At 37.9% G+C, this 18,912-nt stretch overlaps 3 protein-coding genes across 4 annotated transcripts in view; 1 reads left to right on the top strand and 2 right to left on the bottom strand.

Moving 5' to 3' along the window:
• The window catches only part of hcn4 (hyperpolarization activated cyclic nucleotide-gated potassium channel 4), a 123,380-nt gene extending 115,152 nt beyond the window's left edge, over nt 1–8,228 (bottom strand). Inside the window, exon 1 of the mRNA XM_077194643.1 lies at nt 6,915–8,228. Within this exon, the coding sequence (XP_077050758.1) occupies nt 6,915–7,567 (653 nt within the window). The 5' untranslated portion in view covers nt 7,568–8,228. The remainder of the gene's footprint in view (nt 1–6,914) is intronic.
• Nucleotides 8,229–9,295: 1,067 nt separating this feature from the next.
• On the top strand, nt 9,296–17,979 carry rec114 (REC114 meiotic recombination protein). 2 transcript variants are annotated; one of them, XM_077194704.1, is made up of 7 exons: nt 9,296–9,531; nt 10,338–10,427; nt 11,986–12,069; nt 13,045–13,224; nt 15,462–15,533; nt 15,680–15,845; nt 17,662–17,979. In XM_077194704.1, the coding sequence occupies exons 1-6, from the start codon at nt 9,391–9,393 to the stop codon at nt 15,842–15,844; spliced, it is 732 nt and encodes a 243-aa protein (XP_077050819.1). In that variant the 5' UTR covers nt 9,296–9,390; the 3' UTR covers nt 15,845; nt 17,662–17,979. The 2 variants fall into 2 exon arrangements, with proteins under 2 accessions (XP_077050819.1, XP_077050820.1); XM_077194705.1 differs by having other exon boundaries at nt 17,658–17,979.
• Nucleotides 16,674–18,912, bottom strand: part of nptnb (neuroplastin b) — a 63,498-nt gene continuing 61,259 nt past the window's right edge. Inside the window, exons 10-11 of the mRNA XM_077194689.1 lie at nt 17,815–17,898; nt 16,674–17,731 (exon numbers count right to left, since the gene is read on the bottom strand). Coding sequence (XP_077050804.1) covers nt 17,646–17,731; nt 17,815–17,898 — 170 coding nt within the window. The 3' untranslated portion in view covers nt 16,674–17,645. The remainder of the gene's footprint in view (nt 17,732–17,814; nt 17,899–18,912) is intronic.

Below are 18,912 nucleotides of genomic sequence, written 5' to 3'. Positions count from 1 at the left end.
TAATTTTAAAATTGAAGTGCTAAAAATATATTAAATATTTCTAAAATACTTTTTTATTGTACTGTGAAATATTACAATAGTAATATTTCTACTTATTTTGTTTTATTTGTTATTTTTTTACAGAGCCCCTAAAGGGACATGGTCATGGAAAAAAATATGAAAAGGGAGGGAAAATTATACTTTTACGTTTTCTCACAAATATTTTGCGTTCCCCATTAACTGAGCCGTTCCTCCCCATTACAAAGGCTGGATAAAACAAACACAAGATAAGAAAATACTTTTATAGTTGGAAATGAGATTATTGATTTAATCATGGTCCCTTTTTAATACTTTTTTGCTTTCTGAAAACATGCACTCAGTCTTTCTTGTCCTGCACAAATCAGATTATACAATATGCCTGAAGCGACAAGCGATTGCCTTCAGCAACGTCTCAATATCACACAAGCTCTACCTTCCTTCCTCTGATCTCCATTATGGAACTTCCTGTGTTTTAAATCACAGTATAAAAGCATTTAAGCTTTGTCCGATCTGTCATGACATCATTCTGTTCTGCCAACAACACCAGCAAATAACATGTCCAATACTGCAGATGTGGCCTGTGCAACCCACAGCCACGCATTACAGTGTGTGTTACAGCGTAAAGCCATTAGTGAGCGTGGAGAAATACTAATGAGCAACATGCACTTAACCTATAATTATTTTGTGGAACTGCAGGTAATTACACAACATTACTGCTATTGAAATGAATATTAACGTGAACCCCCCCGACACACAGCATTGCCAAGTGTCATTTTAACTTTGCATTGCTCTATCAAACAGGTGAGGATAAAAAAATCACAAAACATGTCCATGTCACATTTCACCACAAAATAAGGATAATAAATCACATTTTGCATAAAGAAAATTAAGCAATTTTATAACCGCAAGACATTATTTTCATGAAAATGAAGCACTGTTTCCTAAAAAAAGAAAACGAAACTCATTATTGTAGTGTGTTTGAGGTTATCCTCATTATTGTCAATGGTATCTCTCATTTGATTCATATTAACATGATACAATATTTTTACTGTATTACATAAAAAAAACTAATTCAGTTATTTTTTATATTCAAATCAGCATAAAGTTGACATCAGAACAACCTATAATACTTTTAAATAATGTAAAATAAATACAATTTAAATGTAAATAATGTTTTTGCATAATTTTCTTCAATGCAATTTTTATTTACCCTCATAATTGAAATAAATAAATAAACAAGACCCAGACATGCTTGTGCTCTCGAGAATTTTACGGAAGTGATCATGAGATTTTTAGATCTGTACTGTGATTGGCTGGATTAGTTCGACCAATGCAAAATGTCATTGCGCACACTACAACATCCACATGCCGTATCAAACAGGTTTGAAAATATTGCAACGTCTCAGATCACGTCGCTAACCTGCTCATTCTAAACTAGCATCTGTTTTTATTCCTCGTAGATCTCGTAAATCTCTCGGCGACAGCAAAATCCAGCCAAACGCTGTGTCGATTGAGCTTGCCTTTAGATGCACCACTGCTTGACCTTTTAAAAACTGCGGTCACTGTCTTTTATGAAGTGTGCAGAAGTGGATCTCATTAGCACCGGTGAGCGTTTGATCCGCGCTGATTACTGAATCTGTAGCGTGTGACCTGTAGAAGGGGTGAAGGCATCAATCGAACGACTGAATTACAGTGATACGGATAAATCTGTGCATACGGATGGATGGAGACATGGAGGATTTTAATTGCAGGTTCCATAATCACAGAGTCACCGGGGTTTAAATGCAGCTACAACAGGGGTTGTTTTTTATGCATACTGTACCTTATAACACTAATTACATGGCCATTACGCAACAGCAGACATAAGCCACCTCTGATGCTAAACTTCTTTTATTTGTCTTTCATCGAAGCCTTTTCCTACGGAGGCCAGCGGGGCAAATCTGTACTGTAATGGGTAAGAGCATGACAAGATAAATATATGGTGGATGACACGCTAAACAGAAGAGGATTTTGTGTAAGGAATGAGCTGACGTTATAGAGAGACTATATAAGCTTTGTTCCAAAACCTATGAGCTGCCTACTATACATAGTAAGTATTTGTAGGTGACGAAAGTGGCCAAACGAAGGCTGTCTAAAATGTAAGCAACAACATATTGCTGGTGTAATACTCGGATTTGTGGGCCTTGAGGAATCCGTGCCTAAAAAAAAAAGTGGAATCCGTGGAAAAAGGAATCCATGCCTAAAAAAAAAAAGTATTATGCGTGTGTTCCTGGCTATTTTCTGTATGTGATGTGGCCAATGGATAGAGGAGTCAGACCAATTCTTCTGCGCTCAGAACTGTGTTTATTTCGACTTTCCTTTCACTGTAACTCTGCCTCTTTCCAGCCGAAGACATCATGCATTTCCTTCCCGTTTCCCTTACGCTTGCAATATCTCGCGTACAATCTAACTTTATTTGACATTTTCATTTATGCATTTGGCCGACACTTTTATCCAAAGCGACTTACATTGCATTTCAAGGTTCACATTTACATTCTTATCAGTTCTTGCTTTCCCTGGGATTCGAACCCATTACCTTGGCGTTTCAATTTCAATTCTTACACTGGTTTGATAAAATTGCAAGGTATCACCACACATACTGTTCACGGATAAGGCAATCCCAGAATGCACTGTGACAAGTTCAGTAAAAAAAAACATTTAGATGGAGAAAGAGTGACTATAATTGTGTAGTAGTTCAACAAGTGGTGATTCTTGCATGTGGGAAATTGCTTGAAAATATATTTGATTTGCTACTAAATGTAATTATTTTCTTCTAATATCTGTTTATATTTTTGCTACTGTTGTCTTTGGCTTGCTTAGTTGGGGACATTTAATATTCAACAATAATATTGATCTCCTGCATCGACAACTTTATATGAGAACTGAACTGAGCTGGACGATGACATCACTGTTTTCTCCAGAGCGGCTGTATATATAAATGAACTAAATTAATAAGTTTTTTTTTTACAACAGAAATGAACCATCACTGAATTTACTTAAGCTGGACTATGATGCTATTGTCTTCTAGATCTGCTGTACAGCAGAAACAAACTATATAGCATTATTTTCCAGTTATCTCTGTAAATCTGCTTTGGAACAATCTGTATAGTAAAAAGCACTATATAATTTCAACATCATATCATATATATATATATATATATATATATCATATATTTATATATAATTTTAATGATTTTCGTGTCAAGCTGCTTTGAATCACCAGTGTGCATGAAATCAATAAATAAACTAAATAAATAAACTATATTACAGTCAGCATGAAATCAAAATCTTTTTTTAATGGAATATGGCAGTGTTTATTTTAAATGATTTATCGGTGCACATTTATATTTTATTAAATTCATGTTCCTGGTAATCTTGAATCAGAATAACTGCAGCAGAATCTCTTCTCTGATGATGTGGGCGGGGCAACCTGTCAATCACATGAGATCCACCAATAGCAAACCACAATCATCCAATCAATTTCACATGGAATAAATCAAGCCACGCCCACATTTGTTCTTCTTCCAGATGCGTTTCACTCTATACGACACAACTTCCGCTTCATGCTGACTTTAAATATTAAACACATCATCATGTCACACAGAATTGCTTCCAAAAGTCTCTTCTAAGAGGATGCTGACTTAAAAGGTAGTAAAACAGCTCATTAGATTTAGCAACAGAGCTACAGAATGAATACGGGTCAGTGAAATATCAAGCCTGAAGAATACAGTGTGGCCTTTATCTTGCGTAACAATGCTGTGGTGATGTGTGACCTTGCTGTGGTAATTACAGAGGTGTATTCAGGCCTGTAAACTCAGGCTATTGTGTTCAGAGGGAGAGAAGCGACAAACCTATTATCTGTGCTACAGCAACAATGTGGAGAACACCGGTATTGGCTAAGAAAGATCATAATGTCCATTGTGCTTAAACAACCCTCTACAATGCGGGTAGGCTAAATCACTCGCATCTGGGCAACTAAATAATGTCTATCATTAGCTATTATTGGCTAATAAATTCTTAAGGTTTTACTCGCCAGTGTGTGTGTGTTAGATGCCAAATATGAGTTTAACATATATCTATTTTCACTCGCTGAATGTTCGACGCGACTACATGTAAACAATATTTTTGTTTGTATTTTACTGTAAAAATACCGGAGTTCATTTGGAAATAATTCAGCTTTTAAGAACAAGCAGATGATATGCCGGTTTCTCCGGGAGTGGGCGGAGCTTATGCGCAAACGGCTAAATCTCATTGGCTGACGACCATCCCTGTTTTAATTTCAGCAAATCAGTTCGAGGGAACGCTGACAGCGTGATTTACATTCATGAACCCAGCAGCTCACGTGTTGTATATTGTCATCACTATTATTAGTAGAATTATTATCTTTTAATAATCATTACTTTTATCAATTACTATTATCTATTTTTTTTACAGAAACACTGAATGACCAACAATATCTTAAGCACCACCACCAGTCCTAAATTCAGTTAAAATGACAAATATGCATGCATGATTATCAAGTTTTAGTTCTAATAACTAAAGTTCTATCATTGCTTGATTATCATAATTCCATAATATGATTCTTGATTGACTTATTTTAAGACTGTACATTTAAATATTTAAAAAACTGTGCCATTTTACAATGATAAGCTGATTTGGGGGACTTATATAGGCTATAGTATATCAGTCTGGCGAGTAACCCAAATAATGTACTAGCCAATGGCGATTCTATTGCCAATGTGTGTGTAGAGGGTTGTTAAAGGAATAGTTCAGCCACAAATTAAAATATGCTCTCATGCTGTTATTCCTGTGGAAGATCCACCGAAGCTCTGAAATCTCATTCACAATCTCATTTAAGATTCAAAAACGGCGCTTTGAGGTCATTGACACCAAAACAGTGCTAGTTATTCTAATATGTGACTAAAGCAAACAAATGAGGAGGAATATTATCTATATAATATTATAATATTAGATAATATATAGATAATAATATTATATTATTTAATAAGCTGAGATGTTCTTCTGTTTTGCCAGATGAGAAGTTTAACTATGTATTATCTTTATGCTCTTTTCATTTCTTTTATAACTGTTCCTTAGTTTTCTTTTGTGATTATTTTAATTCCTTTCTGGTGTGAAGCACTTTGAATTACCATAGTGTATGAAATGTGCTAAATAAACTTGCCTTGCCTTCTTAAAAGAAGAAGAAGAAAAAAGCATAATGGAAAGTAAATATTGACTAAACTTTCATTTTGTGGGGATGTATTCCTTTAAAACATCTTAGATTATACCAAAATGCAACGTCTCATGCACAACTTTCAATCATAAAACAAAGAGCTGATCACAATAAAAGAATAAACTTCCTCTCTCATCACCGACACACACACACATACACACACACACGGACATGTATCAACCTCAATATTACATCAGTGTATTCCCACACTGCCTTTAATATCCTCCAGGAACAACGCTGCGATCTCATAACGTCGAGCAGAATAAAAGCATCTTCTCGGGATCAATAGGTAAACAAGGCAAACAGAAGTCGTGTCTCCTGAGGGGTTGGGTTTGCTGTTCCTGCACTCCTTATTCACATTCATGAATGAAAACAGTGTGTAAATACAACCCAATCACAGACATCCGAGCCAGACAGCGCTTTGTGAACATGCATTTAGCCCATTTCAACAGCTTGTGAATAGCTAAACAGACGGTATAATAATTATTTGTCTGCCTGAAATGACTAATGTTTGCTTTTTCTGAAGGGTGTCATCATGACTACAGCGTGAATCTGTTTCTGTGTTCACTCATATCATCACAAATGAAGCCTGAGGCAAACCGGTGTGTGTTATTAACAGGCTGAACATATCAAATCTATATAGAGTCAATGTCATCCCCAAGGACACATCTTAATGAATAAAGAGAGAGTGTCTGGATTTCATATAAAATTCAAGCAGCTAATGCACTTCTGCTGTCAGCTGGGAGAGCTTTGGCTTGGTACTTCGCAAAATGGCTGTAAAAACACATTTGGATGAAGAAGAAGAAGAAATATAAACAAAACTGAAATGTTTTTGACTTTTTTTTTGGCCTAATGCATGCAGCATTTGATTTTATGAAATCAAATATGCATCATGATATCGTAGTTCAAGATGCATATAGCGCAAATATAACTATAACTATTAAAAATATATACATAAATATAAATAAATATCAAAATATAGTTTATGCACCTTCATAGTTAGATAGTGCTGTCAACTCGATTCATCACGATTAATCACATCTGAGATAAAAGTTTTTGTTTATATAATATGTGTGTAAATATATTTGCACATGTATTATATTATAATTATATGTTCAAATGCTGGGCTGTTTTCACCCAAATTTGGGTCAAATATGGACAAACCCAGCCATTGGGTTACATTTTTTTATTACATTTTTAACCCAATGTTTGAGTTTGTCCATATTTTACCCAAAATTGGGTTAAAACAACCCAGTATTTTTTAGAGTGTGTATATACACACATAGGCCTATATACACATATAAATATTATATATATATATATATATATATACATTTTATATAAACAAAAACTTTTATCTCAGATGCGATTAATCGATTTGACAGCCCTATTTTAGACACTTGAAAATATTAATCATGACAAAAGTGCATCAATCATCCTTTTCTCTTTAAAGCCCTTAATTTTTTCTTCCTCTTTAACAACACAGGTTTAACATTATTAAGGTACCGTGTATTTCACATACTCTATTTGATATGCTATTTTACTTAATAATTCCATTATTTTCCCCATGCATGATTGATCCACATGTAAAGTGAGCAGTATTTTGGGTCATAGAACCGGTTACCTGAAATCACTGTAAGGGTGAATAATCCAGAATCCCGCGGATTTGACCCGTTCCTGCTCCCGTTCCACCGCCTTCTCGCTCCCAAACATCCTCAGGGAAAACTTGTTGACCCCGGGCTGCAACATCGCGCCGAACTGCCTGTGCATGAAGCCCGCTTGATAATACCTCTCGTCGTCCGGGAGGATCTCCTCGATGCCCTCCAGCTTTATAAAGCCAGGCTGCTGATGCTCCGGGAGTCCGTGATGCTGTTGACTCGTACCGGAGGAATCTTCTCCGTCTCCGCCTTGCGCTCCGGGCTCCGCGGCTCCCGGTGGGCTCTCCTCGCTCGGGGTGACTTCAGTCTCCGTGATCAGAAGCCTTTCCTCCGCTAAATCCGAGTCTTGGACGTGCCTACTAGTGATTGACGAAAGACTACCTCGAAACCTCCTGCAATCCCCGTTGGAGCTGGTCTTCACGGGTCTCCCGATGTCCGTCTCCATGATCACGGACTCCGCGTTTTTACTCTCCGCGGACGGCATGGGTTTCATCCGGATGCTCTTCCTCCGGGTGTCTTTATCAGTGTCTTCAGCATCACCCATTATAGACGCTTTCTGCCCGATGTGCTGTGGCAAACTATACAGCCTTTTACGCATGGACGAATGCAACCTGTCCATTATGACATTGAAGCGAATGCGCGAACAATTCAATGGCAAATTAATCCGGTTTGCTACATAAACCCCTTTGCAACAGATCCCGAATAGTCTGAAGGGTCACCTGTCACCTGCCATTAGGCTTCCCAAATTCGCCAGATCCAGGTCTCCGGCTTCAAGGCACTGAGTGTGTTGCTGTGCGCACGTGAAATCTGAGGATTGAATCACGTGTGAGGAGCGCACGCGGAGGTCACGGACCCTCAGGATCCCCGTCAACTGTCAATCACATTCACAAGCAAACACCCGAGATCCCGGTAACCCACATGATCAGCCGGGCATCATCTCCGAGTCCCGAGTCCTCTGATCCCTGAATATGGTGATGCTGATCTGTCGGGTTGCCATAGAAGCGAGAGCTCAGCCCACCCACTCAGTGTCAGGTGCCCGACACTGGAGAAATAACTCACGATACAGGCGCTCTTCGCATCTCACGGGATATTTTACACACTAACTTTACATTTAGGGTGGCTTTACCAATGCAAATTACATTGTCTGATTATTATTTTTATTTGAGTGTGTGTGTGTGTGTGTGTGTGTGTGTGAGAGAGAGAGAGAGAGAGAGAGAGAGAGAGAGAGAGAGAGAGAGAGAGAGAGAGAGAGAGAGAGTGTGTGTGTGTGTGTGTGTGTGTGTGAGAGAACTATTTGTAGAACTATTTGTAGAACTATTTGTAGAACTATTTGGGACAAATTTGTAGAAATGACCAAACCCTGACCAAAACCCTCCCTTTAGGGACGTCCTCATTTGTAAATCTGGTATTAAAAAAAATAATTAAAGTAAAAAAAAAAAAAATGCAGAAAGTTTTGTCTGATGGGTGGGTTTAGGGGTTGGGTTGGTGTGTGTTTGTGTGAGAGGTTTAGGGGTCGGGTTAGTGTGTGTGTGTGTGTGTGTGATGGGTAGGTTTATGGGTCAGGTTGTGTGCGTGTGTGTGTGTGAGTGTGTGTTGGGTAGGTTTAGGGGTTGGGTTGGTGTGTGTGTGAGGTTTAGATGTCGGGTTAGTGTGTGTGTGTGTGTGTGTGTGTGTGTGTGTGTGTGTGTGTGTGTGTGTGTGTGTGTGTGTGTGTGTGTGTGTGTGTGTGTGTGTGTGTGATGGGTAGGTTTATGGGTCGGGTTAGTGTGTGTGTGTGTGTGTGTGTGTGTGTGTGTGTGAGTGTGTGTTGGGTAGGTTTAGGGGTTGGGTTGGTGTGTGTGTGAGGTTTAGATGTCGGGTTAGTGTGTGTGTGTGTGTGTGTGTGTGTGTGTGTGTGTGTGTGTGTGTGTGTGTGTGTGTGTGTGTGTGTGTGTGTGTGTTGGGTAGGTTTAGGGGTTGGGTTAGTGTAAGAGGAGAGAACAGTTTGTAAAGGAGAAGTAAAGGATAAGGCTAAACATGTATGTGTGTGTGTAAGTGTGTATTTAGGGTTAGTGTAAGGGGATAAAATATACAGTTTGAACAGTAGGCCTAGATTTATACAAATTAAACCATGACTTGTTAAAAAAAAATGTATAGGCTAAAGTTACCTGTTTTCAAAAATGTGTCAAATTTTAACGAATTATTAACTGCATAACTAACATTATAAAACTAAATATAAATATTACACAAATATATATATATATATATATATATATATATATTTTTTTTTTTTTTTTATAACTAACTCGCGATTTTGAAAATATGTAGTAGGGATCGTGACGCATGCGCATTACCCGTGTTAGTATGCTAGTACGCTTTTTTGAAATATAACTGTCAATCGCCCCTTCCTCCGCCTATCAGTTTTACTCGCTTCAATTTCGAGAAAGAATAGTAAACGCAGTCATGGAAAGTGATCCTTCACCCAAAGAGCATTCGAAAGACACGACCATTTCCAAAACTGTTTGGAAACTGCGACGCTATGGTCGATTTCTGCCCAAAGAAAAGCAAAAATCCAAGTCCTCAGGAAGTAACTGCGCGTGGAAGGTGAGACGTGTCACGTGTGAGAAAAGTCGCGCCCTTTTCAACTTTCAACGCTCTGTTTCTCAACGGAAGATGAAATATGTTTATTTTATAATTCATTTAAAAACCTCAGATTGGGAAAAATGCAAACGTAGTTTTTAACCATTAGTTGTTGAAAAAAGATTTTAGTTAAGAGAACAAATTTAAGCACAATAACAATACAGCGCTACTAGTACTACTATAAACAGTTATTCTAAAATAGATTTGTTTAAAGACATTGAAGGTGCTTGCTCGTGTAGTTGTCCACTGCTACATTAAATTGTTGTCAGTGATGTTTGGTGTGTTGCTCTATTTCTAGGGCGTTGTTAATTGATGCTGGGTGGTTGCTAGGGCGTTGTTAAGTGGATGCTAGGGGTTTGGATGGTTTCTAAGGCATTGTTAAGTGGATGCTGGGTGTTTTGGATTGTTTCTAGGGCGTTGTTAAGTGGATGCTGGGTGTTCTGAATTGTTTCTATGTGATTTGGGTGATTTCTAGGGCATTGTTAAGTGGGTGCTGGGTGTTTTGGATGGTTTCTATGTGATTTGGGTGATTTCTAGGGCATTCTTAAGTGGGTGCTGGGTGTTTTGGATGGTTTCCAGGGCGATGTTAAGTGGGTGCTTGGTGTTTTGAATGGTTTCTATGTGCTTTGGCCTGTGGGTGATTTCTAAGGCATTGTTAAGAGGATGCTAGATGTTCTGGGTTGTTGCTTACCTTCTCAAATTGAGTCCCCCCTAAATCTCTTGTTATATTAAGGTCTCAAAAACACTTTTATAATTGTTGTTTCTTTCAGATTTTCGAGTCCAGTGAAAGTGCCGGCCAGCTGGAGCTGAATATTCTGGGCTCTGGTCATCTGCTAGTATCTCAAGGCCAGGAACTCTTGGTAAGATTAGGCAAAAACACACAGTATCTGTCCAGTGACCAATTAAAATGTATTTTTAGGGGCTTGTTGGCTGTTTATGAAATGGTTCTCTCTAAGCCGTCGACACTCTTCTTCCCATCAGGCTGTAAGTGCAGGTCAGGATAGCGCAGGTTCCACTGAGCCCATCATAAGAGCTTGACCGTATTTCCCTTCTTTCTAAAAGAACAGCATAATCCCCTTCCCGTCCCGCCAGGCCTGTCGCTGTCCCTTAGGGATTGCCAGGCTGAGTGCTTCGGATATCTCCCAACAATAAGCCTCGATCTTGGACTCGTGGACACAATAGTCTCTGGCTCCTCATGGTGCATTTGGAGAAAGAGCCACATTTCAAGCTTTTATGCAGAACAACAGAGCCAAGCGAGGCAGCGCGCTCATCCAGAGCAAAGCTTTAGGTGATTCTGAGAGCAGGAACCGGCGTTCAGTCTCGGATATGCGTCTATAATCTGAACACCACTTTTTTTTACGATATGCAGCCAGCAAGTTTGCAAAGTAGTTTCCAAATGCGATAAAGCCCTACTATTTCCATCAAATTTCTTTCTTAAAATCAGTAAAGTTTTTTACATACATAATCTAATTGTTCTTTACTTGCACACAAGATAATAATTTACTCTTATTTTATCTTTAGGCATCTTTGCATTGAGGAACATTTTTTTTTTACATTCAAATTTAACTTAACGGTTGTTGCAGGTTTTTAGGAGCGATTATCCTTTAATTAGATTATTTAGAAGCCATTTATTTAGTCACTGCACTTTCTACCTCATGTATCATGATGATAACTCAAAGAAAATAATTTAAGTTCTATGCCCGGTTTCACAAACTGAAGGTTTAAGCTTGAAATGCATGTTTGAGCTGTCTTAACGGAAAGCTACTTATCTTGAAATATGTCAGTGCCAGTGTTTTGTCTCAAGATTCACACTTTTTTTTTTTTTCTAAGGCACATTTATAAAAGATACTAATTTAACTAAAGCCTAATCCTGGCTTAAACTAAGCCCTATCTGTGAAACCAGGCCATAGTTTTACAAGAAATGAGGTGAAAGTGTCCCTGTAAAACTTCACACACGTTAGTAGAAGCGATCGTAATAGTAGTAGTTGTAGAGCTAGAATGAATGTGGTTCCTGGTTACACACTGCCTGTGTGCCGGTGAACATGGCAGTCGTGGCATTGAGGTTGTTAGTAGAGCCCTCTTCTGACATGCTTGTGTAACAGCAAAAATACCTTGCACTCAATGTCTCAATAGAGAAAATATTTTTTAATTATAGGGGCATCCACCCACACAACATCCTTGCATTGTTGTTGCAACTTTTGCATTAGTAAAAAAAATCATATTTTCTCCAGAACATAAAATGTTAGTTGTTAACTACAGTATGTTAACTGATCATTGTGTTTACAGTGTTTACATTGACATTAGAAACACTGGAGGAGGCTGCTCTGCTTATATGATGTGTTTTCAGCCTGATATAATCCTATTAAACGAGTCTCTGCTGGATAATGATGATGTGTGGTCCTGTTTTCTTTTTTGTAGGAGGGTTTTTCTTTGCTGAATGCTCAGAGCTTCCTGAAGATCCAGCATAAATCAGACAGTCTGCTGTTCAACATTACTTTAAAGGTGAGAAGCAACACTGTGATTTCTCACATTTACTTGTTTTGGATGAACTTTCCGCAGAAACTCGACAGGACTTGATATGTGCGTGTTGTCCTGAAGGCAGGCTCCGCCTCTTTGTCCTTGAAAGCAATAAACAATTTTAATATGCAAATTAAAAAAAATATCTGCTTCTGAGTGACCTTCAGCTTACAGCTCAAAGACAGACTCTGTGCATTGTTAATTAAGATAATGATCTATTCTCCAACAAAACAAACCCATAGTGCATGAATACTGATGCTTACCTTGAAAACAAACAAGTCCCTACTGAAGTTGCATTATTGTTACAAAGAGCATTGCATCCTATAGGTGGAAATGCAATGCATAAATGGTTGTTTGCACCATTAACTGTTCCTTTTTAATCTGGAATTGTGTTTGTTTTATGCTGAATGTTACATGGATTTCTTATTTTCCATTGGCACTGAAACCAGGCCATAGTTTTACAAGAAATTAGGTGAAAGTGTCCCTGTAAAACTTCTCCTACACACACTTTAGTAGAACTGTTATTAGAAGCAATAGTAATAGTAGTAGTTGTAGAGCTAGAATGAATGTTGATGTTCCTGGTTCCATATTGCCTGTAAAAAAAATGAATATGAATTTATAAGAGGAAATATATTTCCTTCTAATATAAGAACAGCATTTTACCTGGTTGATTTAAAAATCAGGGGCCAGTTGCATAAACATAGCCCAAATGTTAAGACTGTGTCTTAATTACTAGTATGACCACTAGCGTCATCAGTCTTACTTTCTAGTATCAGATTAAACCAGTCTACGTTTTTATAAAACTGACTTTAAACACTTATGAATGGTTTTAAAGAAAAAAACGTGATGACTAAGTAGTAAGACCAGTCTTAACCGTTTATGCAACCGAGGTCTGAGAGATGTGTGTGTGTGTGTGTGTGTGTGTGTGTGTGTGTGTGTGTGTGTGTGTGTGTGTGTAAGGGGGAGAGCCGTTTGCTCAGACTGCAGTTTGAGGGCACTAGTCGAGCTGAAGCTGCAGATTTCTGTGGTAAAGCTGTGGAGAAACTGCAGGATTATGTTCCTGTGCAGGAGCATCTGATCAATCCTGCATCTGCAGCAGCCAATCGTGAGGAGCCGGGAACATCTACACCACAGCAGCAGGTCAGACATACTCATCCTGATACACGTCATCCACACATCATCCATCCATCCACACATCATCCATTCTCACATCATCCATCTATCCACACATCATCCATCCAAACATCATCCATCCACACATCATCCATCTATCCATCCACACGTCCACTCATCCAAAACCCATCCATCCATCCTTCTATTCATCCATCCATCCTTCCATCCATCCACTCACACATCCACCCAAAACCCATCCATCCCCCCACACATCCATCCATCTATTCATCCATCCATCATCCATCTATCCATCCACACGTCCATTCACCCAAAACCAATCCATCCATCCATCCATCCATCCACACACATCCATCCATCCAGACACACACATCCATCCATACATTATCCATCCACCCAAAACCCACACACATCCATCCACACACATCAATCCATACATTATCCATCCACCCAACACCCACACATCCATCCACACACATCCATTCATCTATTCATCCATCCATCCATCCATCCACAAGTCTATTCACCCAAAACCCATCCATTCTTCTATTCATCCGTCATCCATAAATCTATCCTTCTATCAATCCACACACACATCCATCCATCCATCCACATGTCCATTCACCCATAACCCATCCATCTTTCTATTCATCCATCATCCATTCATCCATCCACACGTCCATTCATCCAAAACCCATCCATCCATCCTTCTATTCATTCATCCATCCATCCATCCATCCATCCATCCATCCACACACACATCATCCTTCCACACATCATCCACACATCATCCATCCATCCATCTATCCATCCACACATCATCCACTCATCATCCATCCATCTATCCATCCACACATCATCCACACATCATCCATCCATCCATCTATCCATCCACACATCATCCACTCATCCATCCATCCACACACACATCATCCATCCACACATCATCCACTCATCATCCATCCATCTATCCATCCACACATCATCCATCCATCCATCTATCCACACATCATCCATCCATCCACACATCATCCATCCATCCATCCATCCACACGTCCATTCATCCAAAACCCATCCATCCATCCTTCTATTCATCCATCCTTCCATCCATCCATCCATCCACACACACATCATCCTTCCACACATCATCCACACATCATCCATCCATCCATCTATCCATCCACACATCATCCACTCATCATCCATCCATCTATCCATCCACACATCATCCACACATCATCCATCCATCCATCTATCCATCCACACATCATCCACTCATCCATCCATCCACACACACATCATCCATCCACACATCATCCACTCATCATCCATCCATCTATCCATCCACACATCATCCATCCATCCATCCATCCACACATCATCCACACATCATCCATCCATCCACACATCATCCACTCATCCATCCATCCACACGTCCATTCATCCAAAACCCATCCATCCATCCTTCTATTCATCCATCCTTCCATCCATCCACACACACATCCACCCAAAACCCATCCATCCATCCATCCATCCATCCATCCACACATCCATCCATCCTTTTTTCATCCATCCATCCATTTAAAGTTTGTTAATATTAAAGGGAAAACTATGGGGAAATAATGGTATGTACTACTAGAGCTACTATCTATCTGGACTTACTGTACATAATATTTATATCAAGCGATAAACAGGTAAAATGACAACACAATTAATGCATGTATTGTGATCTACAACAGAACATTTAGCAGGAAATAATGTAGGACAGAATGATGAGATTGTTTATCTTTAATATATAATGCACCAATTAAGTGTGCATAATTAGACCAGACAATTAGACCTTTACTTAAATACATTTGTGTCAGTTTTGATTTAAGTAAATTAAAACAAATAATGAATGTTAATTTGGAATTTATCACTAGGTGGAGCTGTTGCCACATAATTATATTTAAATGGGCGACAAGGGTGAAATAATCCCACCCTCAGCAGAACTGCTTATTTGTGAATCTGAAATGTAAACACACAGACTTGAGGCTCTAAAGATAGTGAACACAAGTGAACACAAGCACAAAGGGAATTCTCTTTGTAAAATATGGTTAGTCACGTTGTCTCCCCGCGGCAGGGATGAGAAATATTCTAAGGGATGAGGATATTAAATTAGTAATGAGAGTATTGATCGGCTGGTGAGGCCCTCCGTGTGAGTCCTGAGACTATAATGAATGAATCTATTTCTGTTTCCACCTCAGGCCCCTGAAGATGCACCACGGGAGGCCCCTCTCGTTGCCATGGGAGCGCTGTCAATCAAACACCTTTCTCAGGTACCATGATTACACTGAAAGCCTGTATCTGGTGTTGACTCGCTGAATTAGATGCTGTTGTCAGTGATATTCTAATTTGACCTCTGAGATGTCATCCGTGAAGTGCACACTGACTTTTTCATGCATTATAATCTCTTCCTCTTCAGTTCTTCCTGGGCGAGTGTGAGCTGACCCTGCCGATGGCTTATCATCAGAACACGCTGCCCTCTGGAGGCCTGGAGGCATTACTGCGCCTGTGTCTGCTGGATGCTGGTTTTCCTGCTTTCGTTGAGGAAGTCGAGAAGAAGCTAAAGGACCTAATGCAAGAATGAGGTAGAGCAGAGCCTGTTAACTAAAACTATTTAAAATCAATTCGTTAAATTAAATAAAATATACATATCAGATTGTAAAAAATAATAGAAATGATACCTTGGCATCTAGCTGAAGTAAAATAAGTTGTACTAAAATTACTAAGACTAAAGCTGAGATATAAAAAAAAATAGAAGTATAAAAAACACTGATAAAAATTATAAAAGCACAACAAAATTACTCAAATTAAAATGAAAGGAAAATATATAAAAATTAAAGCTTATTCAAAACATTAATACAAAAAACACTGCTCAAAATCAAAAGGAGACAATGGCAAAGGCATATGGTAAAACTACTAAAACTAAAATTGTATGTATGTGTGTGTGTATGTAATTAAAGATAATTCAAAACTATATTAAATACTATAATAGTATATAAATAATGCAAAAATAACAGCTCAAAATCAAAACCAGTAAAAATGACAAAGGCACATATAATTACTAAACCTTGAACTAAAATAAAAAAATAAAGATGATTTAAAATTATGTTAAATACTATAATAGTATATAAACAATACTAAAATAACAGCTCAAAATCAAAACTAATAAAAATGGCGAAAGCACATAGCAAAATTATTACAAATAATATTATAATGAAAACACACACACACATATATATATATATATATATATATATATATATATATATTAAAGCCAATTCAAAAGTAATACTATATAAATAATACTACCCGATTACTGCTCAAAATCCAGTTACGCCTTTGATTAGCTCCGCCCCCATCGGTTACTGTTGCTAAGTGAGAAAAGCTTTACAGACTGCACATTAACACAGGAGTATTTTTGGAATCTTTATTCTGAAAAAGGAAACAATTGGTTTCACATAGTTTGTAATGGCTTTAGCTCCACCCACTTCCTCCCTTGTATGTTGGTCCATTGTTATGGTGACACAAACTGTATTGATCAGTTGTCATGCAACTACAGCAGTGCATTTCAAAATGCGAAGCACCCTTATCTCACTGTCCCGTTAAAGCTTTTTTATTCTCAGAAATTAAACAAACCCACCCCACCTTACAATTGTCAGTAGGTCTATATGAATACATATTGCATAGGATTATAGCCATGCTGTACAAGAATCATCTTTTCTCTAAAAAGAAACCACATTTAAAAAAAAAGATATATTATTTTTCTTTTTACAGATGCTATCGTAATATTTGAACACTTACAGCACCACATATACAAGACGTCTAAATAACTCTAGAAAATAAATGTATACATGTATCCATTTCTTTTAATACAATATCAGCTTTTTTAAGATTAAATACTGTTCTGCCACTCACAAAGGTTCTTGCATTCTAGTTTAAGACAAAACACCTCCTTTTAGTATTGGATGATAAACTGTACAAAGATCTCGATGATTCCTTACTTTTTTATCCATTTAAATTTCTTTAAAAACACACACGCGCTCGCACACACACACACGCGCGCGCGCACACACACACATAGGTTATTCATTTGGATGCAACGCCATTTAAAGTAACAATAGAAAAACGATATCTGAATTTTATTAGATTATGTTATTGCATGCATTCGAGACAACATGTAGATATGAAAAAGAATTAGTGCAGCAGGAGGGCATGATGAAAGAAAGAAATGCAACGTTAACAGCACATATAGTAAAATCATCATCAACTCCATGATTCAGTCAGCGTCCACATTCACACAGATCATGAGCCTGAATAAGGCAAACTTAAGACAGTCTTTATTGTTCGTTTGTGCCAGTGTAATGCTGTCATTATTGTTGTTTTCTTCACCACGTGAGGAAGGTTGTGCGTCGCTGAAAATCGCCAGGAGCTTCTCCTCTCCTCCGTATGGTCAGGATATGCAGTTGGTCATCTGGAAACAAGAAGGGATTTAATCAACTAAAGGGAACATTTGCATGCTGGTTTGTAACTCAGAATGAATTGTAATGCGTAAACCTTTTCTACGTTGGTCCGTCGGCTCAGTTGGTGTTCCGCTGTCGTACGTTTTTCTCTTTGTGGTTGTTCGTAGAGTTTGTTTTTCTGGATGACAGATGTGTACGGTTCACAATCAATACATGCTTTGTGCATCATAACGAGTGTTAATAAATGCATGTTCATAAATTGTGTTCTTACATTGGAGCAGCTGGTTCATCATCTTCATCAGGTCGAAGAACATGCAAGAAAAAAGACATTAATCCATCACACTTTACACTGGAACGAAATGAGATGATAAACCTGATCGTTATTCAGTTATTTCACTTTAAATGGTCGTTGTAAAATGCAACAGCAGGAGAATAATTGTTTTTGAATGTGCTGATAATGTTCTCATGTTTTATTTTCCGTCTAGGCTCATAGTGTCACTTTTGAAGTAAAAACACATAATTGGTTTTGGGAAAATGCTTTTAAATGTTCCCAGGATCTCTTTACTAAAGATGTTATCTGGGTTCCCACTTCCCAAGGTTATCAAAAACCTGGAAATATTAGAAAATTTCCACGGTGACTAAACATTTCTATTGTTACGCTTAATGAAAAACTGTGAGTGCATTTTCATATAAAGAAAAATTGGGCAACACTTTACAATAAGGTTCCATTAGTTAATGTTAGTTAATGCATTATCCAATATTAACAAAGATTAATAAACCATGTAAAAAAAAATGTATTACTCGTTAGTTATAGTTACAAAAAACGAGGTTCAAGCGCTTTAAGTGCAATTGTACGATAATACACCTAAATTAGAGATGAAAAAGACATTTTCTACAATTTCAGGTCATTTACCATCATGGAAATACTGTTTTAGAAACCTTTATAACAGCTATGGCGCCACCTATGGTCTGATCTCCATAAAAGTTTGCATGCTTGTTTACAATCATATATCGCATGTGCTCACCTAATTTCGTGAAGTTCTGGAATCGTTTAGAAATTACTTTTTATGATTATTGACCTAGAGTGTCCAGAAAATAGTTCTGCAATGGTTTTATTAAAGTTGAGTAAAATACCTTGGGCTATTTAGGCTAACCCTAACAATAAACAATATTAAAAGCTTGATTTCCACCA

The sequence above is a fragment of the Siphateles boraxobius genome, unplaced genomic scaffold (genome assembly GCF_051911475.1).
Source record: "Siphateles boraxobius isolate OS27281-9 unplaced genomic scaffold, OSU_SipBor_1 32, whole genome shotgun sequence".
Taxonomy (NCBI): Eukaryota; Metazoa; Chordata; class Actinopteri; order Cypriniformes; family Leuciscidae; genus Siphateles; species Siphateles boraxobius.
The sequence above is the reverse complement of the archived record's forward strand: the minus strand, read 5'-3'. Positions and strand labels throughout refer to the sequence as shown.

Coding starts and splice junctions, on each gene's coding strand:
- rec114 (XM_077194704.1), top strand. CDS start 9,391: ATGGAAAGTGATCCTTCACCCAAAGAGCATTCGAAAGACACGACCATT. Junction 9,532..10,337: donor GAAGTAACTGCGCGTGGAAG/GTGAGACGTGTC, acceptor TGTTTCTTTCAG/ATTTTCGAGTCCAGTGAAAG. Junction 13,225..15,461: donor CATCTACACCACAGCAGCAG/GTCAGACATACT, acceptor TTTCCACCTCAG/GCCCCTGAAGATGCACCACG.